At 41.5% G+C, this 11787-nt stretch overlaps 1 protein-coding gene across 5 annotated transcripts; it reads left to right on the forward strand.

Annotated features, from left to right (window-relative positions):
• Positions 1-2758: 2758 nt before the first annotated feature.
• Positions 2759-8931, forward strand: aggf1 (angiogenic factor with G patch and FHA domains 1). Of its 5 annotated transcripts, none has more exons than XM_035661626.1 (16): positions 2759-2826; positions 2921-2982; positions 3205-3416; positions 4021-4120; positions 4208-4398; positions 4561-4692; positions 4793-4993; positions 5863-6304; positions 6467-6575; positions 6855-6906; positions 7009-7110; positions 7200-7365; positions 7450-7529; positions 7625-7752; positions 7842-7941; positions 8042-8296. In XM_035661626.1, the coding sequence occupies exons 3-16, from the start codon at positions 3213-3215 to the stop codon at positions 8294-8296; spliced, it is 2262 nt and encodes a 753-aa protein (XP_035517519.1). In that variant the 5' UTR covers positions 2759-2826; positions 2921-2982; positions 3205-3212. The 5 variants fall into 5 exon arrangements, with proteins under 5 accessions (XP_035517519.1, XP_035517520.1, XP_035517518.1 ...); XM_035661623.1 differs by having other exon boundaries at positions 2768-2826; positions 3121-3416; XM_035661627.1 differs by having other exon boundaries at positions 2763-2982.
• Positions 8932-11787: the final 2856 nt, after the last annotated feature.

Consider the following 11787-nt stretch of genomic DNA (forward strand, 5'->3'; position numbering starts at 1 on the left):
AATTTATTTATTTTGTCAACAGGAACAGTCCCATAAATCATGACACAGATAAACTATATAGAAACAGAAGCAGTTGAAATCAACCAACAGGGATTGAACAGACTCTGTTCCTCTGTGCATACATTACCTTGAGATGACAAATCTCTTATGAATGGCTAATCTGACCCACAGCAGTATTTGCAATGGTCATTTGGTTACCTTTTCAAGAACACTTGTACGGTATATCTATAATGCATCCTGTGTGTATTGTTTTCTAACACTGTACCCCTCCTCCAGAAACTCCTCCAGGGTCTGACTGGGCCACGCAGCAGAGAAACTCCTCCCAAATTCCAGTGGAGGAGCAGAGACACACGTGCCTCAGTCAGGCTCAGAGTTTCCACATTGGACCAGAAAGGGTGGAGCTGGTCCCCCACCCACTTATTTACTGTCTGGGTCTGGTGGAGCTTGAGGTTGGGGTGAGGGCAATCCCTGCTTGCACTGATCATGTGCAAGTAGTAGTTAAGGAGTAGTACAAAGAGATTATCACTGGAGCACGAGGATCAATTTGTGCTTTTATCCCAGGGTTAGTATCTCTTTTTCTCCTTGAAGTGTTTGCTCACAAAAACACCAGGCGTTCCTATTTCCTAAGTCTAAGGAATCCCTCAGTAGCTCAGGCATATTAAAACAAAAGATCACCATCTTTTCACACGTTATGAGCGGAAATCCTTGTCAATAATCCTTGATCAACACCGTAGGTCATATTTGATCAAGGCCACAAACACATGAGAAACCTTAAAGGGAACGTGTGTTTTCTGCATCTATTGTTATTGTTCACAATAAATGCATCCTTATAAGTCTTTAAGACCAATAAACTCTTCGTTTCCATGGATTCTCTGTTTATTCTAAACGGCTCCCTGCACCAGCTAGTAAAGACTCCTGGTAGCCAGGAATAAATAGGTTACATAAGAAATGGTTCCTATTACCATTCCTAACATAAAATCATGACTATTTGTTGACAGTTTTTTAGAAACATACTAAAGGAAACTGAACTCACTACCATCCCCTTTTCCACTCCTTTAAAAACAAACCATTCTACTCACAGATGACAGCTTTGTTATGTCTGCTTTTCTAGTCTAAAAATGGCATCAATAAACATCAGTAGGTAGTGTGGGGCGGCTGTGTGTGTCTCCAGATAAAAGACCACCCCATTCTTACAGGCTGCTCTACCACCACCACAGACACCAGAGGTGTAACACTCCACCAAAATCCAAACACAACTCAAAAGAGCTCAGATTTCAGACACAGTGGGAGGAACCCAAAAGGCTTTTTGGAGAGAACAGAAAGTCGCTGAAACTAGAAGAAAAACAATTCTGGCCCTCCCAACCTCTTGTTGACACAACAACTCAGCCTGTCTCAGTACAAATGTGACAGATGACACATTTATGTTTAGTCCCCATGTCAGGATTAACATCCAGTATTTTCCTAACAAAGCTGCTCAAGTGTCTGAAAGAATGCAAAGATAAAATGTACAACTGAGCACATGGTATATTTACACTGTGTCTACAGTATGATACTTTAAATACATTAATTTTTAGAGGACAATAGTGGAGCCACGTCATTATGTAACAGCCCTTTCTCTGGAGGCTGAAATAAGTAGACACACAGAGAGGGAGGAAGTGCATTAAAATGTGACCCGAAGATGTGTGTTTGAGAAACAGAGGAGGAAGAGGAAGGACATGTGGAGCAATGTGTTCACAGTTAGCAGCCTGCGTTAGCATACAGAAGTCCTGACATCTACACTAAAATATCAGCCAAACTGAATAGTGTGAGATGAAAGTCTGTTAAGTAGCAGATAAAATCATCCTAAAATCATCACATTCTACCAGAGATGAGTATTTTCTCAGGTCAGAAAAGGAGGCCTGTTCATAATATCACATAACTGTCCAGGAGCAGGATCAGTGTGTTGGAGTGACATCTAGTGGTCAAAGCAGACAACAACACCCGGACAAGAGGCGTTAAAAAGAAATAACTTGTGATGGCACGTACATTTTATGAGTTAAATAATGCATTAACGTATACAGCTCAGACTTCATTCACTATGGCCACTATTGCACACTGATCAACTATAGATAAATCATATGCAGTCTGTGAGTTATTATAAGTTATAAGACGTATTAAAGCCTTTAATACAATATATTTCTACTTTAGTATTTAATAACACAGCTATTATATCCTCTAGAATTTATAATCAGCAATTATTACACTGCATAAATATACATTTCTCTGGAACACAGCAACTTCATAACAAGAACCTTTAGAAATAAAAACATTTTGAAGTCAGTGACATTCTCAGATGTTTAGAATCAAAAATCAAAAATCAAATAAAATCAAACTAATGATCATGTCAACGTTTATCACAAGCCTGTCCTCTGATGTCAGCTGGAAGAAGATTAGTGCTCTCTAACGTTACAATAATAAATATAACGGAGCAGACAATTGTGAAAAGAGAGAGCAGATGAAGCACATCGATAATGGCACACTGTATGTTGTTTTCTGACACTTACCGGGCTCCGTAGTAAAAAGTGTCGCCGCCAAGAACATAAATCCGACATTGTAAAAGCACGGAAGTTAGGTAAAAGATAAAAACCAAACGTACCACTAGTTTTTACTGAGAAACTATGAAAACAGTTCGTCGATGGGTGGCGGTAAACTTCTTCTACCTGTGTCAGATTTCACAGCGCCAACGGAAGTCCGCCAAACCCGAAGAAGAAGTACTTCCGTTTAGTGACGTAGCTAGCCGCTAGTAAATGGCGGTTACGAGCAGGGTGGACAGTAAACATTACCACGGTTATAACTCTAACTGTCTAATTATCATCAAAACATGTACTCGACTGTGGCGGACATACAGGGTAGTTACAAAATGTCCTTTTTCAACTTTCAGGTCGGTTCATGTGCCGCGCTGAGAGGAAACTCACTGCCAAAGAGACGAAAACGGAACGAACGGTAAGAGCCTCACAGAGCTACCGTTACTGTCAGGTCGGTTGAAGACCGTTAATGAGCGGCAGCGGTTAGTTACCATAGCAATGTGTAGTTCGGTTACTTCAGTGTCTCTGTGCTTTCTGCTCTCTGTTGACTTAACAGACGAGCTAGCCTCCAGTTACTATGGCTGATATTCTGAAGCTGCTTTCCTACACGAGTTATACAGTTGAATGTTAACGTCTTCAGTTGAGCTAATGGAGACCGAAGACGGAGAAAACGACACGGAGACTGAGGAGGCTGAGGAGGCTGAAGAGGCTGAGCTCCGGCTGAAAGTGGAGGCGTTGAAGCGGGAGCTGCACGGCTGCAGAGCCGAGCTGGCCAAGTTACAGAAACAGCTGAACCAGTCCGACAGACTGCAGAGGAGCACCGAGAGCTACAACGAAGACCTGAGGAAACAGGTCAGTTTATTATTACATATATTATATAGAGTATATTGTATTATTGCATATTGTACAGACCGCAGTGTGCTTGTGCTTTGGTGTTAATATAGGCAGCTAAAAGTACTGTCTGTCATTACGTCTCAGACATTTAAACAAGTTATAGGAATAATTGAAAATGAACATGTTACTCAGATTATATAGATATAGCTTTGTTCGCCCTAAAGGCTGTATTTAGTTGTGAATATGCCTGATATACAATCACTTTAACGCCCTCCCTATTATTGCTCCATTGTGTCATGACTCTGCTGACAGTACGGCAGGGTTTACAGTAACACTTCTCACCTTGATCACTTCTGTTCGTAGATGCCTAATAACCAATAAACACTCTCAAAATCTGTAACATTTGCTGTGTGAAATAGATTCTTTCTCTAATATTAATATTTAATGATGTAACTAAGTGGTCTTTATTTTAGGCGGTCCATGTCTGCAGTAAAACGTGATGGAAAACCCTGAATTAAATCAGTCTGACATTTTTAGTTATGCTAATCCCATGAATATGTTATTACTGTGAGTGTCTCAATAATGTTTGCCAGTTAAATTGACCTGAAATGTATTGTTGTAGGTTGCCCAGCTGAGCGCAGAGATTCATGAACGGAAGAAGAAGGATAAAGACAGAGTAAATAGTGAAACTCAGACAGAAGAATATGTATGGACAGAAACCGGTGTGTATCTTACGTACATGAACTCATTAGATGAGCTTAAAGTGAGTGAACTGTTCAACAAACACATTCTTCAATATTTCTTTCCAGATTATTACAACTACTATTATGGAGGCTGCTCTCAGAACTCCGAGGCTTCAGACACTCAGGAAGGCCTGAACGCAGTCGCAGCAGTGGATGCAGCGGATGGCGGCGAGGCAGCAGAGGTTTCTACAACAAATGAAGCAGCGGTCGCTGATGTGTCAGGACAACCTGACAACAGTGTTGCAGCCACAACAGAGGTTTGTGTTATTGGTGTTTTTAAATCATTAACGACACAAAAAAGAGATCACAATTGTATCAACACTAATCCACAAAACTAAAATGACAAGATGTTGATATGAACGGAGTTGTTGAATTTATAAATTAGAGTTCACGTTATGACCGACACGTTTATCTCTCAGGAGGGCGATGGAGGATCCATAGCGGACATGTTGAGAGCCACTGCTGAAGAGGCTATGACACAGACTGGGTTTGTCTTTGATGAGACCACGGGGATGTACTATGACCACAGCACAGGATTCTACTACGACTCGGTCCGTCAGACACCCTTTTCAACCCAAATAAGCTGTCTATAGTAGAGTTAATTTAGTAGCAAGTAGTGTTTTGATCTTATACATGTTTTCTCTTCCTCAGGCCAGTCAGTTGTACTACGATGCCAACACAGGCATTTACTACTACTACGATGCGGAGAGTGGACGATACCAGTTTCATTCCAGGATCGAAGTGCCTGCTGCACAAACTGCTGCAGAGCTTTGCCAAGACAAGAGCACTGGTGAAAAGAAGAGCAGAAAGTTTAAGAAAGAGTCCAAGAAAAGCTCACACCAGGACGATAAGGTATGTCACACCTGGATCTTTTGTTGACGCATGACATAGATGCAGTTTATTCTTGGTGGCTGACAGCTGGCTTTTGACTTTGTAGTTCCCCTTGAAAACTGTGAGGTTTCAAATCCCCATGACTTTATTGGTCTCAGTCTTCAAATACTTTTTGCTTTTTGTCTTTTTTGTGTAAATGCGAGGCTAGTTGACTAAAAGATTATCCTCTGACCTAGGTGCAAGAGGTGACTAACTCATTGGCTAATATGAAGATTTCTTCTTACTGGATTACGGCTTCCCACAGAGGTACTCCTTTAATACCAACATGCAAAGCCATTCATAAGAATAGTTGAAGATAATTTTAACCTGGGCCTTAATTCAATAGTTTTGCCATCACAATAGGAGGAATACAAAGTCATAAATCACTCATACAGTTTCAATAAAGGAGGCAGATTCTGCTTTTTCACACAAGCAACACCTTTAAAGGTATTTGAATGTGCTGAAATCATCCCCAGTGTATATATACAACTCTAAAGTGAATTTCAACACAATAATGTGATGGCCAAACTAGAAAAGTTAAACCCAAGTGGAAGATAGTTTGAAATATGAAGCATTCAGTCATTTCATATTATATCAAACACTTGTTTGGGTAATCAAACAACTGTTCAGACGGTCATTATTTACCCTGTACAGTGTCATGAACCACAAATGTGCTTTTAAATCTGGGTGCTGTAGATGTCTCCTCTTAATCCTGAAGTTGGATGGAGGTCTATAGTGAATTGTCTTTGAAGACTGACACCATATACAAGGGGTCTACAAAGCCTGTGCTTGCACGCTGTCAGTGAACATCACCGGAGATGATAATCTCACTGTTGACTGTCTGATGGTAGGAACTCATTTTTGATGAGGTAAAGCTGGAAGAAGAAGAAACTGAGTGGGTCGAACGGCAAACAACAAAGAGGACCACGGAATCACGAAAACAGAGGCGAAGGTCTCACAGTCCAGATGTGGCTCCACGTAGAAAAGACTCTTCCAGACACCGGGAGGAGAGCGACAAATCTTCGTCAAAGAGGAAGAAGCAGAAAAACAGCTCAAACTCTGACGATAAGGGTAGATCAAGGAAGAAAAGGAAGAAATCCAAGTCAAAAAAGGCGAAGAAGAAAAAGAGCCCGGCTCAGAGCGATAACTCAGAGGGGAACAGTGAGCCGGAAGAGGGGGAGATCACAGGGTCAGAGAAAGAGGAGTGGGAGTCCACACCCTCGTTCTCGTCATCCTCCAGCTCCTCCTCAAAGGAAAGCCCAGAGTCAGAAATGGAGTCTCAGAGTCAGGAAGGTGAGAAAAAACAAGCCCAATTTCAGAGCTTGTTTGGGACACACATCTTAATTATTCTGGTACCAGCCGGTTGGATCATCACCTGTCATTTGTTCCCAACACTGTTGTTTTCTGTGGCTGCTATGTTCCCATGTCAGTGCAACTGGTTTACTTTTCTTGCAGTGAAAGACATTTGGCCACCCTGCGTAAGAGTGACAGTGGTCAGATCTCCAGTGCTGCAGGTGGGCACTCTGTTCATCATCACAGCCGACTCTCCGGCCACCTTCGGCAGGTTTGTGCTTCTTTCTTTCTTGTGTGGCAGCAGGAGATCCATAAACAAGTTTGATAGTTTTGTACCAAGCAAAAGTGAGTTCTTGTCGTTTTTAGAATAGGTGGCCACAGTGGGAAACATTAGTGCGAAGGGTGCAGTACCAAAGACAGAATGACGAGGCTTTACAGGACAACAAGTAGTGTCTCACTTAGTGAAAATATGAGGAATTGATCAGTTAGTTAGTTGAAAATTTGGCTCACAAAACTCACTGAAGACAACCTGCTGTCTTTTCGTTTGCAGAGAGAAAGATATGGACCATGCAATCCGAATACCAGAAATGGGAGTGAGCAAGGTACCCCTCTCCACTATTATTTTTCTCCAGGGATCGACATATTTCTTGTGCATGTTGCAGGGTTATGTGATGTTTCTCACTGTGAACTGTGTTTGCTTCCAGTTCCATGCAGAGGTGTACTTTGACCAGGAGCAGCAGAGCTACATGCTGGTGGACCAGGGAAGCCAGAATGGAACAGTCATCAATGGCAACAGGATCTTACAGGTAAAAAAATGTTTCTCAGTTTGTTGTCTCTAAATAAAACAATCAAACTAAAACTCAGCAGTGACAGGATCAACAAATCTCTCTTTCAGCCCAAAACCAAGTGTGAGCCACATGCACTGATGCACGGTGATGAGGTGAAAATGGGAGAGACTGTGCTGTCCTTCCATATCCACTCGGGGACCGATACCTGTGACGGCTGTGAGCCGGGTCAGGTGATGGCTCACCTCAGCAAGCACAGGAGAGAAGAGAACACAGGTGAGCCACCTTAACAGAAAACAACCACAGATTCACGGCAGCAGTGATACAGAGGATTTAGCTTTACTTTGTATCTTCCCAAAGGCCCTCCTCTTACCAAAGAGGATAAAGAAGCACTGAGACAAAAGGAGCTGAAGCAGATGAAAGCCAAATATGGCCTGCAGGTGAGTGTCATCAGGACAAGCAGCAGCCTGGTTGAGTTTTAAACCCCCCTTATCTCTTTATGCAGCTAATCACCTGTGTGCTTTTCTGTAAACAGAGCAGTGAGTACGAAGAGGCCAAAGCCCTGAGGAACCCCAGATATAAGGACCGAGCAGAGTCTCGACGACAGACAGTGGGCAGTGAGGGTGTTTTCCAACGAGATGATGCACCCGCTTCTGTCCATCAGTAAGTATTTTTGTCATTGAGTGTAAATGCTAGAGAAAGAAAAGAATGGATTCAATGGTAATCATGTCTTCTTACTTGTCTTCTTAAAGGGAGATCAGTGAAGTCAATAAAGGAAGGAAAATGCTGGAAAAGATGGGCTGGAAGAAAGGAGAGGGGCTGGGTAAAGAGGGAACAGGAATGAAAGACCCGGTAAGACAATCTGGTGATGTCCTTTAGGCAGATTCTGTTTTGACTAAAATCTGTTGTGAAGCAACAAAATCACTTTCTTTCTCGTTTCTCTTCTCCACAGATTGAACTGAAAATCAGAAAGTCCCAGTCAGGTTTGGGGGCCGGTGCCGCCATGTCTCTAGACGGTGTCTCTGTGACCCGATCAAAGTCTCAGAAGAACTGGGAGAAAGCACGCGAGAGATTTGCAGATTCGTGCCAACCTGACATGCTGTCCCCTAAACCACAGAAGAGCAGATCACCCAAAGCCTGGGTCAAAGCAGATGAGACAGAGACCACAAACACACAAGCAGGTGTTGATACAGACGGCCAAAGTTAGGAATACATGAGAGTGAATGTATTTATTGTGGATTTCGTTTGATGCAAATGAGCAAAGGGAGTCTCTTTACTTTCTGATGAAATGTGATATACTGTCTGTAAAGTACAGTGAGCAAAGAAAATACTGTTATTCTCCCGTTTGTCTTTACTCAGCCTTCAGCCTTAAGGAAACATCGCTGAAGAGAGCAGAATGTGACCATAATTATGTACAAACACTATCTATCAACTGGTTGTCAAAGTGCTGTGCATTAACAGAGTGTAAAAGTCACTAGCTGTGGTTGTAGAATGTTTTTGTTTCTTTCTTTCATAAGTGAAGTGTGTGGAACGTTTACAGTCCCAAAAAGAAGAACAGCAGTGTGTGTTTTCATGGTCCAGTGTGTATGTAGTCCAACCTACAGAGGAGGGCAGAGCTGCCACCCAGAACAAAGAGGACATGAATCACCTCCAGCAAATATTAACACAGTGAAGCTATATTTCTCACAATGAGATCATGCTGTAATGAAACAACTGTGTATCTGTTTAGACAACCCTGTAACTGATCATGTTAAACCAGTCACAACAGCTTGGTTTAACACTGTCCCCCCACCCTCCCCCTTTTTTAATGTTGCACATTAAATTTTGAACATGCTCAAGCTATTGGTGCTTTATGATTCACTGACTATTTTATTGTCTTTGTGTGTTTGCTCAAACGCACAAAGACACACATCCACATTTTTATATAAGGCCAGTGAGCAAACATGTTTAACAGTTCATCTGTATGCAGTCTTTATCTGTGGTTCATTTTGAGGGTGTGTGAATATTTGCATGTGCGTGCAAGTGTACGCCTGAACAGAGGCCACTCATACCAGATGGAAAAATAAGTTCAGTTTATACGCTCAGTATTGTAAAATATAGTAGCACATGTTTCATATTCTTGCTGCTTCTGGTGCTATTAGAACTGCACACAACCTCATACACATCAACTAGTGAAATGGGAGAGGTAAAATGCCTCTGGTTCAATTGTAAACCATACAAGCAAGTCAATGAGTTGTCTCTAATGCACTGTAAAATCTGCATCAAACAGGTGAGTGATCTGACTCACATGACACTGTTGGCGTGACTCCTTGAGCTGGCTCGTCTGCTGCCCTTCTTCTGACTTATATTGCCACCCATTTTGATTTTCCCTCAGTCGATGGATAGACACCGCCACCAGTGTGCTTCCCTTAGCTAGTGGGCATTACTCTCCTGCACTCGTCTGAGACTCTTCAGTAGGTAGCAGCGGCGCTCTGCTGTCAGATTCTTTTCTCTTGACAGGTGGGTCCTCCTGTCCCTCCCTCCTCAAGTCTCCACCCTTAACCTAACTGCACATACTGGAAGTAAACATTCAGCAGCTGATACTGTACTGTAATAAAATTGGGAGGGATCAGCTTGTGTCCTCTCTGCCTGGTTGTATTGGGTAGAAAGTCTCAGCCATAAAAAGATGTTGTTGAGTCATGAGATAAAGTGGGAATTCATTCCTGGGTGAGGATGTGGCTCCGGGCTTTTGAAGAAAGCTGGCTTGACCAGTTCCTGACACTGCGGGAGCATTCATAGGAACACTGGGCCACTGTTCTTTATGTATAATTAAATTATGGAAAACGTGAAGTGATTTTAAGTCCTTAAGGGCAAAATCAGCTGATATCAGTTCTATTCATGGCCAGCTGCGTGACAGTAATAAAAAAACAGTAATTGAATCTCCTCTGTTTTTCAGACTGAATACTAGAGCATACACGGGTTGTGAAAAAAAAATAAAAAAACAAGCAGTGCCAGTGCATTTTAATCTTGTAAAGAGAGAATACACTTTCATTTTTTCTCCTGAGGCAACTCTAATGCAGTTTTCCTTGAATTGCACTCTCACAGGCAAGTGGAAACAAGTCTGAATTTAGGTTCTGTGACAGACAAGAAATTGTGTTGTAATCCTTGTGGTTGCTCAAGACTAACCTGAGCTGGGATAGCAATAAAACCAAGGGAGGAGGAACATTTTGGCTTGAAGTTAAAAGAAGAAGTCGGTCAAATAGTGTTGAGCTAATTAGAGAAGCCACAGGTGTGATGAGAGTTTTGAAAGTTATAAAAACACCTGGAAGTTTTACACCATCACTAAAACCTACCGCTGCAAAGGACATCTTGTTTCCCATCCCTTCTAGCTCGGAGCTGTACACAGGTTAAAGTTAAAGGTCAAGGAGCAAGAAAAAGGTCATCCCCTTTCATACCGCACGTCACATCACATACACACCCAATCACACACACTTGTAAAAAACACTGTTGTGTGCTGCGTTTAAATGAGACAAGGAAGCAGGGAGCGTCTCATCTGCAGATAACAAAGGTATGTTTCTACTGTCAATGAGTGTTTCAGGTATTTAGATGTTTACGTCCTCACTCCCAATCTAGATAGTTGAGATGAGTCAAGGTTTAATTTACAGATACAGAACGATCAATTATTAGATACTGTCATTTTTTAATACAAGGGTTATGTTACATTCAGTGTGTTACACTGTAAGATATATATAATATAATATTCAGCTTTTCTTGAGACTGTCAGATAAATGTTGATTCAAAGCTACGGTTATTTTTGAGGCATTCAGTGTTGCCTCAACTGTTGTTATTGCAGTCATTCCCTATATAAAGAAAAATGTTTCTGCTACACAAGATTGTTCATTTTTCTTACTTTTCACATTTTTGCTTTTTCCATCTGAAATGCTGAATAAAACGCTGAAATGCTGAATAGAGCCACTGTATTCACAAAGCTGCTGAGCAACTTTTACTGAAGCACAGACAGAACTCCAGAGCTACAGGACGTTGGTTGGTTGCTATGGATGACATGGTAAAAATAACTCAAATAAATGAAGTTAACTTTAAATTAAATAAGTTTTCATATGCAATGCTTTGTCTGTGGAAATCTTCATCCTTTGGTGATGTAATTTAGCCATATTCTACAGATAATCTGTCAATAACCATGAAATTTGGTAATTATTTTATGTACATTTAATAAATTGTCAAATAAATGTGGATCTTTTGAGCATATTTTTGGTCTGATGAATAGTTTTCACAGACTTTCCAAGTATTCAAGAAGTTGTTTGACATCTCAAAAGACCACCACTCAGCACATCCATGCAATATTTGGAACATGTTTTTAGAAGTTCTGCTTTGTGAAACATGAAATTAAAGCAGCACAGGTGGGAAATGAATGATATACAGTAATAAATTACTGTGCAGCTGAAGCCTACACACTGGGACAAACTGTTTTTTAATGATCTTTCATAAATGTGGTATGAATGGTAAAAGTTGAAATGGACAATGTAAAATATATTTTGTTCTTTTCCAACAATTTGAATGTACAATTAAAGCATGCCCCTTCTGGGTGCCCGGTTAGCTCACCTGGTAGAGCTGGCAACCATGTTGCTGCAGCGGCCCAGGGTTCGTATCCGACCTGTGACCCTTTGCTGCGTGTCATCCCCACTCTCTACCCCCCTTTCC

The sequence above is a fragment of the Morone saxatilis genome, unplaced genomic scaffold (genome assembly GCF_004916995.1).
Source record: "Morone saxatilis isolate NCDOM2014 unplaced genomic scaffold, NCSU_SB_2.0 Contig18, whole genome shotgun sequence".
Classification (NCBI taxonomy): Eukaryota; Metazoa; Chordata; class Actinopteri; family Moronidae; genus Morone; species Morone saxatilis.